This window comes from Pseudorca crassidens, chromosome 3 (assembly GCF_039906515.1).
Source record: "Pseudorca crassidens isolate mPseCra1 chromosome 3, mPseCra1.hap1, whole genome shotgun sequence".
Classification (NCBI taxonomy): domain Eukaryota; kingdom Metazoa; phylum Chordata; class Mammalia; order Artiodactyla; family Delphinidae; genus Pseudorca; species Pseudorca crassidens.
Window position 1 is genome coordinate 114,868,318 of NC_090298.1, and position 26,035 is coordinate 114,894,352.

A 26,035-nucleotide genomic window follows, 5' to 3' on the forward strand; every position below is an offset into this window, starting at 1 on the left:
ATTTTTAAAAAAATAGTTATTGGGGCTTCCCTGGTGGCGCAGTGGTTGAGAGTCCACCTGCCGACGCGGGGGACACAGGTTCGTGCCCCAGTCCAGGAAGATTCCACATGCTGCGGAGTGGCTAGGCCCGTGAGCCATGGCCGCTGAGCCTGCGCGTCCGGAGCCTGTGCTCCACAACGGGAGAGGCCACAACAGTGAGAGGCCCGTGTACCAGAAAAAAAAAAAAAATTTATTTATTTATTTGGCTGCGCCACATCTTAGTTGCAGCCCACAGGATCTTTGTTGCTGCATGCAGGATCTTCATTGTGGCACAGGAGATCTTTAGTTGCAGCATGCAGGATCTTAGTCCCTGACCAGGGATTGAACCCAGGCTCCCTGCACTGGGAGCGTAGAGTCTTAACCACTGGACCACCAGGGAAGTCCCCCCCTCAATTTTGCTATGAATCTAAAACTGCTCTAGAAATATAAAGTACTAACTTAAAAAAAAAAGAAGTAAATGTATTAGAAATGCATCTCAATGAGATGAATGAGATATGATAGAGCTTTAATTAAAGAATATTTTGATGCGAAAGAAAAAAAAGAAAGATGAAGAGAAGGAAGGAAGGGAGGGAGGGAGGGAGGAAGGAAGGAAAAATAGGGAGAGGGAAGTAACAAGAAAGAAAAGAGAAAAGAAAAGGAAGAGAAAGAAAAGAATCTTTTTTTATCTGCCACCAAAACGTGAAAACCTGTCCCTGAAGGCAGTTTGGTACAAGACTTTGGAGTGGAACAGACCTTGTTCAAACCCCAGCTCTGCACTTACTAGCTGTATTACTGGGCAAGTTACTTAACCTCTCTGATTAAACTCTGTAAAGTAAGGATATGACTAGCACTGGCCTATTATTATCATGATTTAAAGAGATAAGGCACAGTCCATAATCCTCAAAGTGACAGCTCCCCTCAGCACACCCCACTCCTCAAACCCACAGTGGAGATCTTGTTAATTCAAGTGCCCACACAATGGTGACAGGAGTAGAGGCTGAGAAGCAGCATGGACAATATAACCTTAAATCATTTAAGGATTAAAGCTGGGGGAACAATGAGGCAAAGAGCAGCAACGCCTTTTTTTAAATTCCTTCAACAGATTCAAAGGAAGTCATGGTGCCAGTCGCCTGCAGAAGGCCATGTGCTCAGAAACCTAAACATTTTCATTTGGAAAATAAATGGTTCCTAAGGAGTAGAGGCGACAGGGGGACAACTTTGGCCTCCTGAAACAGGGGGTGGACTCTTCTCAATTATAGAATCAATATCTGGGAAGGGACACAAGGTATGTTGCAGAGGTGGGGAGCGGGGGGTGGGGGGAGGGTTGTCTCAAGCATGCTTAGTCCAGGCTCAGATACAAACTTGGCTTTGATTTTCAAAACTGTCTTTTCATGGGTGTGTGCTGTAAAAGCCAGACATGGAGCCTAGAAAAGGAGAGGCCACTGGGTAGGGTCACCACACAAAGAAAATGGGCCAGCTCTGCACCATTTCCTTAGCTCCAGAATACACTCCCCAGGAAAAGACGTCATTAACCTGATATTAGATAGGATGAGAACCTCAGTTTTCAAAGAGAAAAGTCACAGACAAGCAATAAGGCCAGCTGAAAACCCGGGATATAAAAAAACCGCCTGCACACAAAACAACAGTGCACCTTAGAATCAATATTCTCCAGACACAAAGCTGGTAGAAATTTAGATCATAATGAGGGTGATATTCAAGTCCATGGGAGAGAGAGATTATTTAATAAGATAACTTTGAGGCAACAGCCTCATGATCTGCAATACAAATAAACCTGAATTCCTACCCTCACTCTTTACACCAAAACAAATTCTAAGTGCATCAAAGATTCAAACATAAAACAGAAATCATAAAAGTACTTGAAGAAAACACAGAGTATTTTTTTTTTAAATCTCAGAGCAGGGAAAACATTTCTAAGCAAAACCTAAGCTATAAAGCAGAAGATAGATTAATTTGACTACTTATTATTTTTCGGGATTCAAAATGTTACAAACAAGTTTAGAGACAAACTACAAACTAAGAAAAAAATATGTAAAACACATACAAGGGCCTAAACTCTTTAAAAAGAGCATGTAAAAACCATTAATTTAAAAAATACAGTCTAACAGAAAAATGGGCAAAGGACATGAACAGGGAATTTCCACACCTCCCAAATATACAAATGCCAATAATCCTTTGAAACCAAGATTAATCTTACTCACAATTAAAGAAATGCAAACCAAAACAAGATGCCATCTTTTAAAGGATATTTGACACATATATGTTTAGATATTTTAAAAAATGGAAATTATTGCAAGGCCCATCAATAGATGACAGTTACATAAATAATAGCACATAAATATAATTAAATGCCATGCACCTATTACAATTTAAATGATGTTTTTACCCATAGTGATAACATTGAATGCAGTCTGTAGCATCTGGTTGAGTAAGAGAAAAAGATTTCAATCTGTGTAGCAAGAGTCCATTTATCTAAAAGTGTACAGTTTGACCTATTTGTGAATAAGTGCACAGAGATACATCTGGAAGAAAATTCATCAAAATGATAGCAGTGACTGTCCCTGGGTGGAAGGATTTCAGGTGATTTTTACTTTATTTTGAAATCCTTTTAATAATCTACAATGAGCATACATTTCTATAATCAAAGAAAGCTAAGTTATTTTCATTTTGAAAAAGATGAAGAAGTTTTGATGCAATGTTCCAACAAAACAAAACGCATCGGGCTTCCCTGGTGGCGCAGTGGTTGAGAGTCCGCCTGCCGATGTAGGGGACACGGGTTCGTGCCCCGGTTCGGGAAGATCCCACATGCCGCGGAGCGGCTGGCCCCGTGAGTCATGGCCGCTGAGCCTGCGCATCCGGAGCCTGTGCTCCGCAACGGGAGAGGCCACAACAGTGAGAGGCCCGCATACCGCAAAAAAAAAAAAAAAAAACGCATCAACATGCAATAAGGCAAATGGTCCCAGGGCTGAGACCCATGCCCTGTGGCTGACCCTCCTAGCTGGCACTGTGCAACAGGAGGCAGACAGGTAGGTAAAAATCAGGTTTACAAAGGTGGAGCAGGTACAGGATGGTAAGGGTTCAAGAACAGGTTTGGAGCGGGAGAAAGACTCAATTCAAAACCTGATTCCAGGGGGCTTCCCTGGTAGCACAGCGGGTAAGAATCTGCCTGCCAATGTAGGGGACAGGGGTTCGAGCCCTGGTCTGGGAAGATCCCACATGCCGCGGAGCAACTAAGCCCATGCGCCACAACTACTGAGCCCGCGTGCCACAACTACTGAAGCACGTGCACCTAGAGCCCGTGCTCTGCAACCAGAGAAGCCACTGCAGTGAGAAGCTCACGCACCACAACAGAGTAGCCCCCGCTCACCGCAACTAGAGAAAGCCCACACGCAGCAATGAAGACACAACGCAGCCAAAAATAAATAAATTTATTAAAACAAAACCAAAAAAACCCTGGTTCCACCACATTAGCTGTGTTTACTTTGGGCAAGTCAGTTAATCTCTCTGATCCTCAGTTTCCTCCTTCCTGAACTAGGATAACTGCCTCTACTTTCTATACGATATCTTCAGCTCACTGCTTGGCACACAGTAAGTACTCAATAAATGTCAGCTGCTTATATTATTATCTGGGACATTTGTAACCTTTGTTCACATTGCAACCACTATGTTCTCCATGATCTGGGGTCACAGAGCAGAGTGGAGAGAAGCAAACCTCGGAAAATCCAAATATCTGGTCTTGGACAACATGCTTTCTAGCCCCGTGAAACCCTTCCTGGAAGCAGCAGGTGGGAGTAAGGCAGCCAACCGCAAAGAGGAAGAGAAGGACAAGGCAAGGAATCCCTGGGTGCTGCCTAATTGTAGTGGATGAGCCAACACGACTCATTCCTCTCCTCTACCCTTCCTCCTGGGTTGGCTGGGACCTCCCCCTAGACTTCATGTTAGGATCCTGGAAAGACGACTCGAATGCCAAGGTAGAAAGGCCTTGAGAGACCATCTAGTGCAGCATCCTTCATTCTACATGTGAGGAACCTGAGGACCAAGGAGGGGAGGGGACTTGCAGGGAACCAGAGAGCCAGTACCCAGCACAGACCTTCCATCATGGTGTCCCCTCCTACGCTCATCCTTCCCTCCCCCTGCCTGCCCCCTCACACGCTCTCATTTCCCCCATCTTTCCCCCACTTCCTTACCTGTAGGACTCCTTAAGGGCCCCTTTCTCCTCTGGCAGCCCTAATTGTCCTTTATGGCTCTGTGATGAGGGGAGAAACCAGACTAGGACTGTTCTGACTCAAAGAATGGCCTAGAAAGAGGACTGCTGTGGCCATCACTACGTCAAGACCCACCCAGCTACTCCTCTGCTTCCAAAAGAAACAGAGCCCAAACCATGGTGTAAAACAGGAAGGGAAGAAGAAAGAGACCTGAGTTATTCACAATCCTTCCTGGTGACAGTGAAGGTTACCTTGAAACCCTTAGGAAAGGAAGACCCCGGAAGAGAGAGGTACCAGCAGATTCACGAGGAACCAGCAGACTCCATCTCCTAGGCGGTAAATACAACCGAGATGCAGGGCAGCCATGGGTGAGGAGAGACTTGGAGACAGGAGTACAAGGCCATTTTCCCAGATCACAGTTCCAACTCTTGGCAGTGACTGGGCTGGGGCTTACCTTGGGCAGGCTAACTGGAGTCCTGGGCTTCGTCCTTGGGTTTTTAATCAAGAGCCTCTGATCCAGAGGGAGAAGATGATATTTCATGGCCTCGATGAGGAAGTCCTTACAGGTGTTGTTATTCTTTATCAAAGCTTCTTCTTCAACTGTCTAGAGGTAATAACCCATAGGTGATCCTGGTGCAGAACTCGGCCCCATTTCCCAAGCCATCTCCCTGGGCTGAGTCATTCCTGTACTCTCATACTCATTCGTTCCCATACCACACCATCTCAGACCCTAAGACAAAGGTCCACAGAGTTACAGCTTAGTGCCCACCTCCTGCATCTCAAGAGAACAATGGAGCAGGTGATTAAGCTCTGGCATCAAGCAGGCAGGATACAAATCCCAGCTCTACCACTTAACTCCTCTGATCCTCAGTTTCCTCATCTGTAAGATGTAAGATGGGCATATTAAAGTCCCCCACAACCTCATAGGTTGTGTTTGTTTGTTTGTTTATAGGCTTAACGAGATTATGCAAAACAAAGACAACTGATTGTCCCTAAAGCTTCTTTCCACATGCCTTCTGGTTAGAATGTATTATAATGTTTAAGGCAAATGGCCAGATATTTGAGAGAAGGAGAGGGAGGGAAAGAGGAAAACGGTGGGATGCATCGGCCAACCTTTGGAGGCACTGGGTATAATAAGGTGATATTCAAGAAGAAGAATTCATATTCATTATCTTAGAGTGCAAGCCTCAGGGAGAAGTGTCCAGTGAGGCACTCTCCAACAAAGCAGTGGTATCAGAGCAGAAAGAATGTCCTACACAAAAGTCCCACCAACTGACCTCCACTTGGACTGCATCTAAGCTGGGGCTGTGGCTTCTTCATGCCTTATTCTAGAGCCAAGGACTTAAGCAGGTGCTCATCAAGTGTGGGCCTAAATATTTCATAAGCAAAGCTAAGGATGAACCATGCTGGTACTCTGACTCTCAAATCTCCACCCTTGGGCACAGGTCAGATTGCTACGTGGCATAACTGTAAGGGGTAGTGTGGTCTTCAGAGGCTACTTCATGTCTTCTTTGCTGGAGTGTTTGGGAGCTGTTGGCAAGGTCAATTCCATTCAGCAGCTAACGGTGATTGAATGTCTCCTGGCTGGGCAGCTCAGTGCTGGACCCCGGGGAGAAAATGATGCACAAGACAAGGGTTCTGACCCAGAGGCCCTCAGGTCCAGTCAGAGAATGAGAAGGGCCTCCCCACCTCAATTATCTCAGTCCTCGAGCTGTCATGCACAGGCCTGGCTGAGCCGCTCCTGGGTCCCCCACCTGTAACTAGGAATGGGAATGCGGCCAGGGCCATCACCTGCTGGGTAGTGTTGGAGATGGCAGGAAAAGAAGGATCAGTGAGGGCGCCTCTGTTACCTCTGGACACCTCCTTCCCCACAGACTATCCCCAGGGACACTCCGTTTTCTTGGAAGGTTTTTTTCCCTCCTACTGAGGGATTGAGGCAGGTAGGGACAAATCATAAACGTTTGGGGTCAGTTAAAAATGAAAAAGGGTGGGAGAGGATCTCTTTAAAAGCTTGGGAAGAAGGAAAAATGCATGAGTAGCTACTTCTCCCAAAGAACTCATTCGGCTTGAATGAAAAGCTCCCTGAGAGAGTTAGTACTTCATGGGTACAGAGTTTCAATTTGGGATGATGAAAAAGTTTTAGAAATGGGTATGGTTGTACAGCACAGTGAATGCAATTAATGCCACTGAACTGTACACTTAAAATGGTTACCATGATGAAGTTTATATTGTACATATTTTATCACAAGGACAAATTTTTAAATAAGATATGGCATGTTATACACTTGGCACAATATTTGTAAATATTTAATAAAAGCCTAAAAAAGGTTAGCTATTAAAAGAAAACAACAACAACAAAACAACTCCCCCAGAAGTCAGTGTTGGTACAGGTCTTCCCAGAGCTTTCCTTCCTCTCAGCCTCCTCCTCTACCATCAGCCATCCCCAGTGGTTAGACTAGTTTGACGTTTCAAGGTCAAATGAATGGTTTTTTGCGGGGAGGGGGTTGTTGTTGTTTTTTAACATCTTTATTGGAGAAAATGAGTGTTAATGAAACATCTCCTTCCAGAGGTGTTCTGAAAAAAAAAGTCCCACACAACAGTTCTCATGCACATTGTCTCTGAGCTCCTCCTTCTCCAGATCTAAACCTGACCTTGCCCTAATAACCCAGGAACTATTTCCTAAAGTCTTCATTAAATTTCCATTGTGGGTACCTGACGGAGGTTGTGCGCAGGGGTATCTGAAGCCCCTTTAGCTTTCTTCGGAACCCAAGTCCACAAGCCGCCCTTCCTCCTTGTGAAAGTGAGACTGCGCTGGAGGCCAGGTGTCCGCCTTCACCAGTGGTCAGGCCCCACTCAGGATAGTGGGAGGTTTGGCTCTGACACGGGGAGCTCAGGTGGGTTCGGTGCCTCTGCTGAGGGGGCCTCTCCTACACGAAGGATGTGCGGCCACCAGGTGGCAGTGGTACCATCCAAAGTGTAAAACGCAGGACATGTATGAAGGCTTGAGAATATACGCCCCGGCCCCTGAGAAGAGGGCTGAGGTTCAGAGATTCAGAGACCATTCCACTGACTCCTGAGGCCTGTGATCAACAGCACCACAAGATGAAGACTATAAGTGCTGGTAAGGATACTCTCTCCCGCTACTACCAACGGTAGCAGTGGTCGTGAAGACCATAGAGACATCACTGAACACAGGGTTGTAGGCTTTTACATGGTTTATCTCATTCTATCCCCAAATGACCCTATAAGGGCAGGGGCTATTTTCACCAGATGAGAAGACAGAGGCTTAGCAAGGCTGAGGATTCGCCCAGGGTCTTACGGTCAAGAAGTGACGGAGCTCAGCTGCTGGGCTGCTGAACCTACTCTTATCCCGGCTTCACATCTGCCATTCCTCCCAGGGACTTCTTGAGGACGGCTGAGGGCTGGCCTACTGTCTTGGCACTTGTTATTTGTCTATTTAAGTTTTATCCTCTGCCTGCCTGGAAAACATCTAATGCCACTGACACTACAAAGTTAAGTCATGTAAAATATACAAACAGAAGAGAAAGTATTAAAGGTGGCGCCTGCTTAGGGAAGGTGGGTGGTCTAGAGCCAGACAGACTTGGATTTGAATCCTAACCCTGCCACTTACTAGCTGGTGACTCCAGATAAATCCCAACCTCCGTAAGCCTCAAAGCCCACATTTGTAAAAAGGGTATTTTAACCTCTGCTCACAGGGTTGTTACAAGGATTAAATGAGAAAATATGTGGCACCATGTTTTAGAGGAAGCAGACGCAGTATGTATTCCAGGCACTTGCGAAGAGCTGGTTTTTACAGTCCTGAATTGGGCCCCAAGTTGCCTAACACGAAGGCAAGAAGGGAACATAGAAACATGATGGAAATGACCCTTCTTGCTTCAGTTCTGTACAACAAAAACAGCTAATAACTTCTGTTGAACATGTGTCATCCCCAGCTCCATGCTAACACCTGAACCGCATCCTTACAGCTCCTTTGGTCCTCACAACAACCCTGCTGGGCTCTAGTATAATTTCCCTTCTAGGGAAAAAGAAACTGAGGCTTAAAGCTAAGAAGTAGAAGAGGAGGAACTAAACCTTAGTGTCTCATCCTCAAACCTTACACTACCATGCCTCACACTGAACCCAGTGGGTTGGTGCCCTCACTCCACAGAAAGGACCCAGGAAACTCACCACTCCATACAACCGGGGTTGCCCACTGCTACTCCTAGGAGGCCTGGGTGAGCAGGGAAGCGCTTGGTTCTTCACATAGCACTCACCTGGACAAGGTAATCCCTCGGTAAGAGAGGGAGACGGACGTGTTCCATCAGCTTTGCCATGTGCTCTAAACGGGTTTCTTTCTCATAATTGATCCATGAAATCACAGCTTCAAATACCTGTAAGGAAAATCAACATAGGTAACTTTTGCAAAGAGGCATTAACTTTAAACAGCTTTCAAACAACTTCCTCAACCTGAAAAAAGAAAGAAAAGTTACAAGTCATCCACAAAGGTGTTTAGGCTAATGTAAACACCTTTAAATTTAATACTTAAAATAAAACAAAAACACAAAGTCTCTACTATCTGACGTCAGAGAGTGCTCTCTCTCACACACACACAGGTACGCTAAGAAAAACCTGCTACCCCAAACACAGAATCATCAAGGTTCATCGCAAAACAAAAATCAATTCCAATAGTTACCTCAGGGTAGAAATACAGAGCAGTAACTGAACCAAATTTTACAAAGACCGTCCAAGAGGACCAGAAGCCCTGGGGGCAATATCATCATACCCATCACACACCCCCGTCTCTTCATCTATCTCCCATGTTCATTTAATGCAGAATAAAAACAATAAAGATATCCTCTGCAAAAGCTGGCTGTAATGGTGAATGTGACACTGAATGACAGAAAATGGCAAAAATTTCTCCTTGGGTCAAATCTCTCCTTTGAGGAGAGATTTCATTTCTATACAAATCAAAATGGGGCTTCGAAGCAAAAAGGGGAATCTATGGTTTGGATGTTTGCCTTACTCAAGGTTAAGTTCAAATTCAAACTCTGTACCACCATATACACAGAGACACATAAACTTCAATGTTGGTAAGACAGCAGGGAAACCACCACTGTTAATGGAAACTTAACTAACGCGGCTTAAGAAGGGAAGGAAGAATTTGGCAATATCAATCAAAAATTCAAATGTGCATATCTTTGACCTAGAAATATCACTTCTAGAGCTCTAGTCAACAAAAACATTCACAAAAGTGGTGCAAGAATATGTGTTCCAAGATGTTTGCTGCAGCGTTTTTGTAACAGGATAAAAAAGGAAACAATCCAAAATCCACTAGTGGAGAAATTATTAAACTAGTATCGATACCATGGGATATTTTCAGCTCTTAAAAAACAATAATAACAATAACAAGTAGTAATAAGACAAAACACTTTCTTGCGCCAGAAAGCAAGAAAGTGCTCAAAGATTAAGGGGGACACGACGAACAGACACAGAGCGAGCTAGATGGCGTTTTTTCACTGCCGACGTCTGGGACAATTTAAACATCAAAAAGAAGAATGAAGAAATCAGTTCTGCGCTGACTGGGAAGGGGCCAAAGGAAACTTCTTCTGGTAATGGATATGTTCTTTATCTTGATAGGGCAGGAGCTATGTAAGCACAGGCACTTGTCAAAATGAATCTAATTTTACACTTAATATCTATACATTTCACTGGGTGTAAATCGTACCTCAATTTAAAATACTTTTAGTTAAAAGAAAAGGATAGTAATGAATCATAACCCAAAGAATAAAAAAAGAGTCCATGAGTCCGTAAGGACACTTTAGAAAGTGTGGGAAGGGCTGCTCTTCCCAGAAAAATGTCTTCTAATAAGGTAAAAGGGATGACAGAATAAGAAAAACATTGTTTTGCAACCACCAATGTAATAACTGATTCAGCAAAGACCGTCCATAGATGCTGAAATCATTGGGTGAAAAGTTGTTGGGAAAAAAGATATTCACGGTTCTCAAAGTGTCACCTGACAGATTACTTATTCATTACATGGGGAGAGTGGGGGTGCTTCAAACGGGTATATCTGACAGATACCACCTTTAACAAGTGGTCAAAGTCAGCACCACTAATAAATAGGACAAATTTATATTATTGTGTTAGCCAAAAAGTGCCTTCGGTTTTTAAGTAAAAATAAAAGACACATTTTTCATTTTCACCAATAACTTTATTGAACAACATATTCACCGTTTTGTTCCACTACCTTCTGACATTTTTCAGGCAACTTCATAATTGCATCTTCCCAAAACTTTGTATCTTTTTGAGCAAAGAACTGTCCCAGGTGCCTTTCACAGTCTTCCAGGAAATTGAATTTTTTTCCATTAAGAGAATTTTGTAAAGACCTAAATAAATGGAAATCCGAAGGCGCACTGTCTGGTGAATATGTCTGATGAATCAGAACTTGCCAGCCAAGCTGTAACAGTTTCTGCCTTGTCATCAAAGAAACATGTGGTCTTGCATTATCCTGATGGAAGATTATGCATTTTCTGTTGACTGATTCTGGAGGCTTTTCGTTGAATGCTGCTTTCAGTTGGTCTAATTGGGAGCAGTACTTGTGAGAATTAATTGTTTGGTTTTCCGGAAGGAGCTCATAATAGAGGACTCCCTTCCAATCCCACCATATACACAACATCACCTTCTTTGGATGAAGACCGGCCTTTGGTGTGGTTGGTGGTGGTTCATTTCGCTTGCCCCACGATCATTTCCATTCCACGTTATTGTACAGTATCCACTTTTTATTGCCAATCACAATTTGCTTTAAAAACAGAACGTTTTCATTACATTGGAGTGGAGAATCACATGCAAAAATGTGGTCAAGAAGGTTTTTTTCACTTAATTTATGTGGAACCCAAACATCAAAGCGATGAACACAACCAAGCTCACGCAAATGATTTTCAACACTTGATTTGGGTATTTGAATAAGTCAGCTCTCTCCCACGTAATACAACATTGATGGTTCTCAATTAATGTCTCAATTTGATCTCTATCAACTTCAACTGGTCTACCCAACCGTGGAGCATCATCCAGCGAGAAATCTCCAGCACAAAACTTCACAAACCACTTTTGACACGTTCGATCAGTCATAGCACCTTCTCCATGCGCTGCACAAACCTTTTTTTTTGCGTTTCAGTTGGTTTTTACCTTCCTTGAAATAAGAAAGCATAATATGCTGAAAATGTTGCTTTTCTCCTTCCATCTTCAATATTAAAATGGCTACACAAAAATTCACCAATTTTGATGTCTTCCTTTTTTTAATGCATGCAAATATGACAGCTGTCACAATACAATCTAACAAAATTGTTTCAAATGAAGTTAAAAGACAACTAAGTGGGACTTCCCTGGTGGTCCAGTGGTAAAGAATCCGCCTTCCAATGCAGGGAATGTGGGTTCGATCCCTGGTCAGGGAACTAAGATTCCACATGCTGCAGGGCAACTAAGCCTGCGTGTCACAACTACTGAGTTTGTGCGCCTCAACTGGAGAGCTTGCGTGCCACAAACTACAGAGCCCACATGCTCGGGAGCCCGAACGCTACAACTACAGAGCCCACGCATCTTGGAGCCCGTGTGCCACAACTAAAGAGAGAGAAAAAAACCCACATGCCACAACTAGAGAGAAGCCCACGCGCCGCAGCAAAGAGCCCACATGCTGCAATGAAAGATCCCGCATGCCTCACCAAACATGCCATGTGCCACAACCAAGACCCGATGCAGCCAAAAATAAATTTTAAAAATAAATAAATAATAAATCTTAAGAAAAACAAAAAACTAAGTGCTACTAGAGCCATCTTATGGAAAAAACCGAACGAACCTTTTGGCCAACCCAATACATTCCTGAATGTGATTTAATGAGAGGGAATCAGCATCCCCTAGGTAGTATTCTTTCTAAAATGTTTAACCTGAATCTTATAGTGAGGAAACAATCAGACAACTCCATGTGTGGAACACTCTACAACACAGGTGTCCTGGATTCTTCGAAACTGTTAGCATTATGAAAACCACTTAAAAAAAAAAAGGCAGGGAGATAGTTCCAGATTAAGGGGACTTAGAGACATGAGAACTAAATGGGAGGCATGATCCTTGTTTGAATCATGGATTAAAAAGAAACAACCATGAAAGACTTTTTCTGAGACTGTTAGGAAATTTGAATGCTGACTAGATATTTCTTTGGTATGATAATGGTTTATGGCTAGAAAAGGGAATTTCCTTGTTCTTAGGAGGTGCAAGCTAAAATACTTAGGGGTAAAGTGTCATGATGTCTGCAATTTACTGTCAAATGGTTCAGCAAAATAAAAGATTAAATAGAGAGAGAGAGAAAGAGAAAGCCAGTGAAGCACAACGTTAACAAATGGTGAATCTAGGTAAAGAGTATATGAATGTTCATTCTTTCCAACTTTAGTATAGGTTTGGAATTTTTCAAAATAAAAAGTGGAAGGGAGAAGAAAAGGACACAACCAAACTGGTGTAAATGATTTTCAGTGCTTGATTTGGATATTTTGAGCTATGTCAGCTATCTCCCGCGTGGTATAACGTTGATTGTTCTCAATTAATTTCTCGATTTGATCTCAATCCTACAACAAAATTTACAATTTCAAAATTCAAAGTTGAAAGCTATATCTCCCGGGGTGGGTAAAAAACCTCCAATTTTTCTTACCCTAACTATATTTTTGTGTGTATTGATATGTTAATAATGCTTTGGCCCTATTTCCTAAACATATACTTAAGTCAGGCTAAGCATACTCAGATTGAACAAGATATCAGGAAGGAATCCGTCAGAAAGGGAAGGGAAGGGAAGAGAGATGAGTGGAATGGAACAGAAGGGAAGGAGCAGTATGTATGTATAGTTTGCTACCATTTCTATATAAAATAACCTATATGTGTACAAACATAGACACACCATGGAAATTCTCCTTGTCTAGTTCATTTTTTTTTAATTATTAACTGTCACAGAGCTATGTGTCTCACCCTTATCACATTATTTTGTAAACAGTTGTGTGTTTCTTCAAGTAGCCCTTAAGATCCCTGAAACAGGGACCTTGTCTTACTTGCTGGCGCATAACACACACTCAAATATGTTTTAATGAATGAATGGACAAATGAGTTCAGAATAAGCACGTAAGCAGGCTGGAACAGACAGCAGGACTGGGGAAGAAGAGGCTGGTAACTTGGTGGGGAGGGCAGAGCCAGGCCACAGACCAAAGGATGCTGGAGACTCCTTGCTTTTGCTGTGTTAGGAGGTGAGCAGCCATGGTTCTGTCCTGCCCTGCACTGTGGTTACCCACACTTCCTTCCACTTCCCTTTACTGGACTGTAACTCTTGCAGGGTGAGACGTATACCAGCTCTGTCTCTGCACTTCCTGCCGCTGAGCACAATGCCAGGTGACTGGTTGAGAAAGCTTTCATGAAGAATGAACTGCAAGGCCTTGAGTAGGTAGGATTTACTGATCACGCCCTTCCCTGTCAACCAGCTTAGTCTTTGCTATAAAAGCTGCAAAGCAGGCTGAGTCTAATGACGTTGATATTTAACCTTATCTTTATTTTTGGCTTGACTTGTCTAACTGGTTCCACTCAGTTGCACTGTTTACCTACTCAGCTGTGAAAGCCACAGCACTCGGCAGCAACGGTGACCTTCTCAGCAGTTAGAGAAGGCCGCATATTTTTTTCATTTAGACGTCATGCTTGGAAAATAAGCAAATAAACTTCCAACTAGCCTATGTGCCTAAAATCGCTCCCAACGGCCCCTGCCATCAAAGGACTGGCCAAGGCAAAGGGGCAACAGGTAGCAGCAGCAGCAGTTCATGTCCATGCTGTGTCAGGCCCTGAGCCACACTCCCCAGAGACACTGTAACCATGGACTCTCCTGACGGCCACTGAGTAGACACTCCTGCCCCTTATTGACTGACTCATCCAAGTCCAGAGGCAGAAAGCAGCAGGGCTGGGCCCACACAAGCCCATCTCCAGGGCTCAGGCTCTTACCCGTTATTCTCAGCAGCTACCCAGCTGGCAAACCTCAGCCAACAGGCCACATGCACCTGTTTTTGTAAATAAAATTTCCCTGGAACGCAGCCACACTCACTCATGACAAATCATCTATGGCTGCTTTCACACTTCAACAGCAGAGCTGAACTGAGACTCTGTGGCCCACAAAAGCCTAAAATATTTACTGTCTAGCCCTTTAAAGGAAAACTGTGTCAACCCCTGGTCTGTAAAATCTAAGCAGAGACCCTGTGGCCTCAATCATGAGACAGGGTGATCTCTACTCAGATGAAAATACTTTTCATGGGCCCCAGGATGAAATAATTGGCTGCCCACACGGCACGCTTAGGGTTTCACTTTTAGACAAAGAAATAGCATCATTTCCTCACCGCTTCATGTTCCAGAACCAATTTCTTGAGTGCTACGAGGTTGCTATGTGGAAAGGAGATGGAGGAAATTGGATTTCATCGTCCTCGGGTCACACCTCCAACATAAGCACAAGCCTTGGCCAGAAAATACCAGATGAACCTGATCCTTCTACCCCACCCCCTAAGTCACTGAGACAGCCAAGCCAGATGTTCCCGCACACTGAGTAAAGGGGGGAGCCCACTGGCAAGGGGAAAGGTCCAACAGCTCACGGGATCCCAACCAGGGATTCAACCCGGGCCATGGCAGTGAAAGCCCAGAGTCCTAACCACTAGGCCACCAGGGAACTCCCAACAAGCTCTTGAACAGTAATGAGTAAGGGTCTCCCCATCGGGGTGGGGGTTCATTAATAAAGACCAGGGGCCTGGGTGGCAGATACAGTCACCTTCAAATCACAGAGCTGTCTATTGTCAATAAGCCTTAGTCTCCTCCTCTCCAAATGGCCTTGAGAGCCGTTGTATGCATTAGAAATGATATGCAAAACAGTATGCTGGGTAAAAGAAGTCAGGCACAAAAGCATGCACACACCAGGATTCCATTTATACAGAGTTCAAAAACTGGCAAAACTGATCTACTGAGAAGTCAGAATAGTAGCTTGGCGTCTCGGGATGGGGGGCAGTGACTGGGAGGAAAGGCCTGGAGCTCTGTTCCTTGATCTGGGTGCTGGCTTTGTGGGTGTTGCACTTTGTACAAAGTTGAACCATGCACTTTGCATTTGTTCATGTCTCTGAGCTTACTCCAAGCTCACTTACTCCGAGCTTTTTTTCAACGATGTGTGAAATAGTCACAGTGAGCAGCCAAGATAGATTTTTGGTCCTAGCGTGGTGGTACTCCCGCCCGTCATAGGCACTTACTGAACTGTGCTCTCCAAAGGAGAGCAGTAAGAAGGGTAACACTGACTCAGGGGCCCAGGCCACATCATTGTCTGCAGGCTGAGGATTTGGCAACTCGAATGCTGACCTCAGAGTGTGGCAGGGCTGCCAACAGCTCGGCCTAAGCACGGGATGTACTTCTTTGGGCGCTGGATGATGCCTCAGCAGCAAGCACTGAAGCCCAGCCTACCGGCTGAGGAGCTCCTGCCCACACCCCAGACCGACCACCGGTGCTGGCGGGAGAGGCTAGGCATTCAGACAGGAGAGACTGCAACACTAATGATCCCAGGAGACAAGGTCCAATCCCTTCCAGGAGATAAAATATCAGAATTTGTCCCCTGATGAGAGTTTTAGGAGATAAAAGTACATAAAAATGTGATCATGCAGAGAGAAACTAACCTGTTCTTCTCATTATAACACATACTTGGCACTAATTTAATTTTTTGAAGAAACTCAACCAATTCCTTCCTGACCTGTATCTAACATGTGGCCATTTCCCCGTTAGTTCTTACTCTGAGAAGCCTCAATAGTGTTTCATAAGAAGGCATGGAATTCTTGAGAAGTAGAAAGATATTTACCACCTACGAAAGCAAAGATTCCGAAAAGTCCAATAACCAGCAACTCGGTGGCAAAACTGCAGTAGAACGCAGGAGTCATATCTCTTCTCCTTGCAGTGTGTTTGTCCTGGAAGGTTGCTTATCCTGCCCCTGGGTCAATGAGGCTGCCCATGGTGACAGCTGAACTTCGTGTCTCAAAGCGTATGCAAAAAACAGGCTTTCTGCTCACAGGGTTAGCTCTAACCCTGCGACACCTCCCATAGGAAAGAATCGGGTGCCTGTGAGGGGCTTGCTTCTCTGTGTTTTCCCTCTCACTGGGCAGGGGTAAGCAGGGGAGAGGGGAGGAAAGTCCTAACCAAAGAACTAGTGATTTTGTGATTCCTACCACATCCACTTGTCCTCTCTCAAACAACAGGAATTTTAAAACAAAAACCACACGGAGGAAAAACAGGAGAGAAAATGGCAAAGATCCATGCCTCCCTCCGACCTCTAGTTCCCACATTTCTCCTTATTCTCTGGAAAAATATTAAAATTATCCCCATAATATCAGCTGGCTCAGGGCAGAGCCCAGCCCCAGTCTGCCTCTTCACTCCCTCGGGGAACGTCTGCTGAGCACCTCCTAGTGCCTCCCAGGGCTCTGTGTCAGGACTGTGCGTGACACAGAGATGGCTAAGGTACCCTCACAGCCCTCAAGGAGCTTGAGCGTAGTGAAGGGGATGAGTCGTGGGCAAAAGCAAGTGCTCTTGGTGGAAGAACAGCACCTGAGCCCTCAGAGAGGCCCAGATGGTGCTGGGGGTGCTGGCGACCCAGAGACAGCTACCACCTCAGCTCCTGCCTGGCACAGAGCCGCAGGTCACGCCAACCACCCAGACCAATATGGGACCCGGGAAGAGCTTCCCCTTGAGAAAGGCCCCAGTCAATGGTTACATGTATCACCTCATTTCATCCTCAGAAGAGCTCTATAAGATAGATACTACACTATCATTACCCGCCTTCACAGATGAGAAAACTGAGACTTAGGTTCTTTTATTCATTCCTTCAACAAATATTTTTTGGTATCTACCATGGACCTGACACCACTCTAGAAGCAACCATAAGATAGTCAAAATTCCTGACTATACATGGTGTATACATTCTGGTAGGAGATGAATAACTGGCCCAAGATCACTCAGCTTGTTAAAGTAGTGGAGCCAGGATTGAATTCAGTTATTCTGGCCGCAGAACCCATACTTTCAAACTTCCAACAAGCAAGCTGCCTGGGCCCAGCCACAGACACTTAAAGTCATCATTAATAGTAAGATACTACATTTCCTCTATTTTAAGATGCATAGTTTTAAGATGCATCTGAAACCTGGCTGCATTTTATAATATACATTGAAAGAAACCTGTGGGCTGCTGGTAGAGAAGTAAGTCATAATATAACTGATACTGTGGTTCAAGTGTAAATTTCGCTGAACACAGGTCATTTGACTGCCGACGCAACTGAATTTTCTGCAAATGTTAACATTAAATCAGTTGGATTTTAACTTAAATGAAGATTCCCTGATACTACTTCAAATACACTCAAAAATTTTCACTATATCGCAAGAAAAAGCTATTATGCATGCAAGCAATTATGCCTATCACACGCAATGTAATTAAAGGGAGTAGAAATCACCAAACCTCTTGGAACAGATCACAGAATTTTCAAAGCCTTAAGGGCTAGCGTTCAAATGACAAACATCTAATTGTCAAAAGCTTCCAGCTATTTAACTTCCAGCAATATGTGAGCAATTAAGGGGAAAAAAAATATATGGGTTTTGCCAAAGAGAAAATGCAGGCCAAACCCTACTATTCATTAATAAGACTCAAAATTACATAGCTAACCTTAAACATACCAAAGGGTTCAAGATCATGAGTAATATACTTTCTGAAAGCATCACATAACTCTGAATTACACATAACTTCTGAGAACCAAATATGATACACAACATCAATAATGTGAAAAATACCTACACTCCAAACTGATTCTACAGAAAGAGGAACCCATATGTAAGCATATGAATAAATGAAAGTCACTATAGACAAGTTTTAAGAGTGTACATCTATTGTCATGTTTCTTTGTTTCTGGAAAGATGCAATTAACACCATGCTTTGTTTCACCATTACCAATGGCAAATCAATACAATTACCATTATCACTGGTACCTCCAAAGAGAGAACTGTGATCATTACAATGATAGCTGCCATTTATTGAGCACCTATCAAACACCGTATTTGATTTTTTTTCACCCATTATCTCTAATCCTCGTGACAACTCTATAAGGGAGGCACTCTTAGTATTTCAGTTTTACATGTAAGTAAATTATGGTTCAAAGAAACCAGTGACTTCTCAAGGTCATACGGTCAGTAAGCTGAGTGTGGAACCAGTCCTGCCCAAGTCCAAAACCCAAGTGGTTTCCAGGGCACTATACTGCCCCTCCCTACTAACAACCCACCTCCACCCCTGTCCTGGCATAGCACGCATAGATAAGCCCTCACCTAAAACTTACTATGATCTCAGAGAAGGATGGGCCAGGATGAATTTAAGATCGAAGGGTCTCCCTCTCAATCCAACACCCTAAGTTGATTCAAATCCTGCTACTTATGTGCCTGCTTCCATTTTCTCAAACTACACTTGAGGACATGATCAAGCAGACCCTAAACTGGCCAACAGCCCAACATTCACAGAGCCAAATGACTGGTTCATTCCGTCAAATTGTGCCAATTTGGTAGCACAGTGCAGAGAAGAAAGTACACAAGCTTAGCAAGAAGCGAGGAAAGCCTGTCCATTTCTGAGGCTGGGGCAGGAAGGGGCCTGTGGCCTGGCCAGAAGCATCCTTTCCCCTGGAGGTGCTGTTTCACATCAGCTAATGGAAGCAGAGACCTCCCTAAGCCTACGGGAGAGTCCAGCTTGTGCCAGTCACCTTCTGGGGATCCCCCTGAAGTCTCAGGATAGCCCATCGTTCCAACTGACAACTGCTTTTCTTCTTGATCAGACTTTTGCAGGACAACAGGCAGGGTCTTGTGAATTTCACACCCATTCTCTGGACATGTACCTTTGGATGCAGTTCTCATCTCCAACATAAAATCCTTCTCAAGGGCTTTTCCTTGAATATTCCCTCAGGAAAGGGCCTCAAGCTTGGATGCTGAGATTGGACTAGGACAATTCAAGAAACATTTATTGAGTATCTCTGAGGCTGCAGAGGTGAGTAAGGTGTGGTCCCTACCATCAGGGAACTCACAAGTGAGTGGAGGAGGTAAGACCAGCTCAGAACTAACTACAATATAAAGCAGAACAAGGTTAAGTGTTATCCCAGAGGCAAAAGGGATTAATTCCAGATGCACAGTCAATAATCAATTCAGCTAACACTGACTAGGCACCCACTAGGCAGCAGGTACTGTACTAGGCATTTTATATACCTTATCCCATTCAATCCCCACAACCACCCTGTGGAACATGTTCTATTACTACCCACACTTTACAAAATGAGGAAGTAGATGGAGAAGCAAAATATCTTGCCCAAGGTCACATAACTGATTTGTAAATACTAGAGATGAGATTTGGACCCCAGTGGCCAACATGGAAGCGTATGTTATTTCCAGTGTAGTAGACTGAATCTCCTGGAGTAAAGAAATTCTTCCTGGTAGAAGAAAAATCTGAACTGTTTGGGAATTCAACCAGGTGAAGAGGGAAGTAGAGAATATTCCTAGCATAGGGTCAGAGATGAGGAAGGCTGGGAAGTAGGATAGATCAGCAGTCACAGATCAGCTACAGCAGGGGCAGAAGTCAAGCTTCTAGCACAGAGGAAGAGGTGTGTGGTCAGTGAGTCAGGGGACTGGGGTCAGGAGATCTGGGTTCTAGTCCTGGCTTGGCCACCGAAAAACTGTGTGTGACCTTCAGCAGTTTCTATCCCCTCTCTGGGGCTCGGTTTCCTCATCAGTAAAAATTCCAATTCCCTATCGGAGTAGATGTTCCCCAAAGGTATGCTCTGGCTTAAATGCTCTGTGATACTCACAAGAGGCTGTGTGGGACTATGGTTAAGACCAGATGACATGCAAACCAGCTGAGTGACCTTGAACAAGCTAATTAAATCCTCTGAGTCTGTTTCCTCATCTGTAATGTGAGGACAACAGTGATGCCTGCTTCACCTCACAGGCTGAGGTGAAAGCTGAGTGAACTGAAGAACATCAAGCACTTAGCACAGGGCTTGGCAAACTATAAACGCTTAAGAAAGGGAGGCAAAAAAAAAAAAAAGGGAGGCAGCTTTGTTGCCATCATCATCATCATCACCATTACTCCTTCTTTAAAGGGTCCATAAAGTGAATGTAGCAGTCGTGGGCCAGAAAGCCTTTTTTTTTTTTAAAAAAAAAAAAAGGGGGACAAAAAAATAAGATCTTTTTTTTTATTTGAAAAAGAGAAAAGGTCTCATTGAACCACAAGTCCTTCCCATGACCACCTCACGAGAGGACTCCTGGTTCAAAGAAGGGCCATGTCATACCTTCTCTTCTGAAGAAACGGTCAGCTTGTCACTGGATATCAAGCTGCACACCTGGTCCAGACTTAGGCTAAGAAATTCTTCCCCCAGCATCACCTCTGGAAAGTGCTGCTCTGTTCCAAAAAAAGCAGAAGTTCAGAAAACAAAGTTATAACACACTCCTGCCCTTCCATGAACCAAGGCCATGACAATCTGTGGGATTCAGAGCAGAGTCCTGGGAGCTCTGGGGGAGGCAGGAGGCAGAGAGAAAGGCAGACATCCTGGCTGGAGGGAAACCAGCCTCTTAATTCAGCAGCAAAGGCATCCCCCTGCGTGACCCTCTGTCCTGAACATCATCACAGAGGAAAACGGGGCAGAGAGATGCGAGGTTATATTTTTTCCATGCTCCATGAGATTAATAATGGTGCTGCAGAGAAGCCTCACAGGGGCCTGCCTACTTAATCGAGCTCATTTCCCCTCAAGGCACAGGCTGGCAGAGTTGCAGACGGTGCCACCTGCAGCTCAGCCAAACAAAAGTGGGTCAGAACTGCTGTGTGGCTCAAAGTCTCTGGGGGTTCTGGTAGGAAGTCAACATTAGAAGGCTGGCAGAAGGGTTCATCCCATCTTGCCCAAGTCAAGCCTGCTATAGTGAGAATCTGGTTCACAAGGAGGCTCAACTAAGCTTTTGTCCAGGTGTGGCACCAACATGGCTGGCACCACCACCACTGGGAACAGTCCACAGCGGCTGAGCCTATAGTGGCTATAAGATGGAGGGGAGTTCGGGGACAACTAGAACAAGATAAAACTCACAGGCCCGAGGACCACACAAGGGAAATGCCAAGGACAATTCCTACCCTGACATTCGCCCAGGCCGCCATCCTGCTACTACAGAGGCATTTGCCAGTGAAAGAGCATGCACTTCAGAAAGAAGGACCTAGATTCAAGTCCTGGCTTTGTCATTTATGAGTTGTGTCTTTGAGCCAATGGCATCTCTTCCCTGGGTCTCAGTATCCCCATCTGTACAATGGAGGTAAAAACCACGTCTCACTCCCTCCCATGCTCTGATGAGAGAGGAATTGAGAACGTGTTTTGCAAGTTCCTTCCAAGTGAACCAGCCCAAGGGCTGACAGTTCCTGGTGTAGCAGACTCTGGAGGTCACAGCGTCCTCTGTCATTTGCCCCATACCTTGCTCCTTCCTCGGTTCTCACAATCCTGCACCATCGCCCCAGGAGCATCTGTGCTCCTTGCCCTCCAGGCCCCTCCCCTTCCTTCTGTGGTGGTCCCGCTCTGCCCTGAGAGCTTCTTGGATAATTCCAGAAGCTCCCCACCCCCCACTTGGCCTGGCTGGCTCCTGGAGTGAGATTCTGAGTCCCTCCATGCCTGGGAGGCTGCTGAAACATCAACTCTGCTGCAGCTGCACAATGAAAAGGAAAATCAGAGCATGCCAATCACACTCATCAACTTCTTAAAAACCAAACAAATGAAGAACTTAAGGTTTAAATAATTTTCTTGCAAAAATCATTTTTAACTTTTTATGTTGTAAGAATTTCAGATCCAAAGAATTCCCGTATGCCTTTCATCCAGATTCCCTAAATGTTAATACTTTACTCTCAATGACTGAGTTATAAATAATCTTTTCCATCTTTCACTGGACAAAGAGGGCTCCCCACTTTCTCCCCACCAGCCTAATGATATAACTGAAGCCACTATTAAAGCTCACCCGTCCTGAGGCTCAGGGATGCTTGTACAAGACAAGACAAATTTAAAAGTCAGATCTTTTACAAACGGAAGCAGCTGTCAAAACGTAAGAAGCTGGTCTTACTTCTCTATATGTCAACAGAATAAAGCCTTTAGTTAAAGCATAGATTTTAAGTATGACATTCAAAACACCTCCCTAACTATGGGAATATTTAAGACTAGATAGTTATTTTTAAAGTGTCCATTACTAAAGATTTTAAAATAAAAGCAAGTAAACAATCTTCTTTGGACAATGGGAATTCATTCTTGGCCTGGAGGCTTGGAAAGTAACAGGATTCTCCCTATACACTCTTTCTAGCCCAAGAAGTCTTTGGACCAGAGTCTCCCAATGTGTTGGCAACACCCAAGAAACAGCAGAGAGAAAACTGACAAAGTATAAGGCAGGGAGGCTCTGTGGACCAGCCTCGGCTGAGCTCAGCAGGTGAGTCAGGCAAACCAGTGCCTACATCCCTGTGGCCCAGAGCCATACCTGGTCTTCCCACCTTTATCTTTGGTTGACTGAAAAACCTAACATTTGGAGGAGTGAAAAGAACAGGAGGAGGTGAGAAAGTAAAATTCTGAGCTGTAAGGAATTCTTCCTCAGAGCTCAGAAAGCCAAAAGTAGATGAGCTTGGGTTTTGAAAAGGAAGAAAATAGAAGTGCAGTGATGTGTACCCTAGGTGACTTGGTGAACAAACCAGAAGTCCTCAAAGATAAACCAAGGCAGGAAGTAGTCAGCCCCCCACACCTCCCCATCTCTCACACTCTGGGGCATTGCAGGATGTGAATCTGGGTCCCTTCTCTCTGAAGTCAGCTGCTTATTTGCCCATCAGGAACCTCCCACTGAAAACCTTCAGAAATCCTCCCAGGAAGGAGCATCTGGTGGGGAGGAGGCAACAAGGGAGGTATTGGGCAGGAGCTTCTCACCCAGGGCTGGCACCCCGAGATCCAGGAGATTTGCGAGGCATGAACAGGGGGACACAAAGAAGGGGCCCAGACAAAAACTCCTTCCCTTCCCCCTTTGGTCTGAGGACACAGGGCCCAGAGTCTGGGGACCAGAGCCCCCTTTCTGTTAGCAACACTCAAGACACAACAGGACAGAAAAAACAGGAACAGGATGCTCTGGCTAACTCAGTTTCCTGGGAGACAGGAGCTCCCCCAGAAGACTTTGTACTCAAGTCAGCGCTCTTCCCAGCCTCTTCCTGGAAAGAACCCACTATGCTACCAGAAGATACCGCCCTGAGAATCAGCTTCTACCTTTAACACTTGTTTGTTTGGAGCTTTTTTAAAATTTGTTTTGCTTTGCTGTGAATGTGTTAAGGGAGAATGTAGTGACAAACTGTGGCTAACAATCAGAAGACCTGGGTTCAAGTCCCAGCTCCACCTCTTACAGTCACTTCTTTCCAGGCTTGGGCTTCCTGAATCATGAAATGGGGTGGTAATGCCTGACCTCAGTCTCCAGGTTGTTTTGAAGTTCAAAAATGATACTATGTATTAGCCCATTTTGAGATCTATAAGAAACTCTTTAGAAATGAAGGAGGAATATTATGCGCCCATGTTCCTGAGTCACGAAGTCCAGTTCTGTGGGCAGGACTGCTCTCCAACAGAGAAGCGTTTCTGCAGCATCAGAGTCATCCTTTGAGACTGCAGGTCCTGCAGGCAAGGCTGTGGACCTCAAAGGTCTTAAGAGACCCACTTTATTCCACTGAGTTCCACAAACTTTCTAGTGATATAAGTTACTCAATTTCTTCAGATGAGAATACTGAAGGCTTCAGTATTCTCATCTATTAAATAGAGAGAATAATAGCACCTATCTCATAGAGGTGTTATGGGCATTAGATAAGCAAATATATGTAACTCACATTTCCTGAGACCATTGTAAGTGCTCAATAACTGTTCATACATGTGCCAAATACAGTGTTTCTTCAAAAATGAAGAAAGCAGAGCCGATGCCTACAAGGAGGCCACTGGCTTACAAAAGGGTAAAACAAGGCACCAGCAACTTCAACCCAAAGTCCACAGGGCCATGACTGGGAGAGGCACTCCAAGTTAAATAAAAGCAGGCAAATTCAGAGCATGACTAGAGAACAGCAATAGCTCAGTCTAGCTAGAGGGTAGGCTGTGTCTTCATTCATCTAACAAATATGTATAGAGCATCCTGTGCCAGGCTCCCAGAGATGCAGGAGAGACAGGCAAGGCTCAATCTTGGGGGATGGGTGAAATATGCAGGGGTGTAGTATCTTTCAACCATGGGCTAGCCCCTTGAAGGGGGACTCTCCAAAATAAACTCTAACTTTTCTTGTCTTTTTGCTTTTTTTTCCTTTAGGGAGGAGTATAAACAGGAAAAAAAAAAAAGTCAATTAATTAACCATTCTGACTGAGAGTCCCAATTAACCAGGCTTCACTACAAGTAGCAAACACTGTTTAGGATCCAAGTTTTGGAATGGAAATAGTGAGTTAAGTTATTAGGTATTTAATTTTTCTCTTCATTTGACTAAGTTTTTGCTTATGGAATATAAAGGGAAAACATGATTTAAGAGATTATAATAATAACAAAAAATCATAACATTAAGAGAAAATGCAGAATACAAATTTATAGATACTGTTTGGTCACAAATATGTAAGTCTAGAATTTCAGGATTAAAAGATAGCTCTTTATTTCCCCTCTGTACTCAAATAAAAAGTATTATTATAAATATTTTAAAAATCCAAGTTTTGGAAACACTGCTTTGGGAAAGATCTCCAGGGTTCTCCCTACTTGCTGCAAATAATAATAAAGCCTTCCTTCTCCAAAAAAAAAAAACAATCCAAGTTTTGATTAATGAAACATTAATGGATCTGTTCCTGTCCATTTGGATGAGAAATTTTGGAGAAGGGGAGGGGCACCAGACAACTGCAAATCCTTTCCCTGGCAAGCAACACACACATATCTTCCCAATGTTGAAAGGAAGAGGAAATTGGGTGGCACATTCCTAGGAAAGGGGGCATATTTGGGTCTTTTCAAGGAAGCAGGCCTGGAGAAAGTTAATGGCTTTTCCTAAAAACAGCTAACACTGTACTAGGTATTTTACATATATTATGTCACTTATATCTTCCAAAAGCCCAGCTGAAGTGAATATCAATATCTCCATTTTACAGATGGAGAAATGGAGGCTTGGAAAGCCTAAGTTATGAGCTTAGTATCATACGGCAGTAAAGTGGTAGAGCCAGGTTTTGAAATTAAGGCTATCTGAATATAATAACAAACATTCTGATAAGTATTATAGTCCTCAAGATAATAAAAACTTGTCCTGAGCAGGCCATTTTGGTAAAATTCAATATAGACATCAGAGCACCCTAAGAATCCCTCTTAGGGATACTGCAGAGAGAGAAAGAAACAGGAATCTAAAGATATTTCTTTAAAAAATATCTTAGTAGTAGTGTTCTAAACATTTTGGCATCAGACCTGGATTCAAATCTCAGACCCAACCCTTGGATTGAAATCTTTCTCTAATCCACCTGTCTTCCAGGCTAGATGCCGTGATATTCTTCTGTGTTCCCAAAGCCACCCAAATAGGAAATTAAAATGTTCATACTGCTAGTCAACCTGTCTTACCACCTGAGGTCTTCCTCTCATACTGGGACTATGAGTCCCATGAGGGCAGGGTCTGTCTCATTTGAGTCTGTCTGTGTGAATGTGAATCCTCAGTG

The 26,035-nt window shown here is 44.1% G+C and overlaps 1 protein-coding gene across 3 annotated transcripts in view; it reads right to left on the minus strand.

The window, feature by feature from the left end:
- Positions 1 to 26,035, minus strand: part of KLHL3 (kelch like family member 3) — a 110,182-nt gene that overhangs the window by 26,031 nt on the left and 58,116 nt on the right. For all 3 annotated transcript variants that reach the window (XM_067731827.1, XM_067731826.1, XM_067731828.1), the window contains exons 6-8: positions 20,633 to 20,742; positions 8,516 to 8,632; positions 4,696 to 4,845 (exon numbers count right to left, since the gene is read on the minus strand). In XM_067731827.1, coding sequence (XP_067587928.1) covers positions 4,696 to 4,845; positions 8,516 to 8,632; positions 20,633 to 20,742 — 377 coding nt within the window. The remainder of the gene's footprint in view (positions 1 to 4,695; positions 4,846 to 8,515; positions 8,633 to 20,632; positions 20,743 to 26,035) is intronic.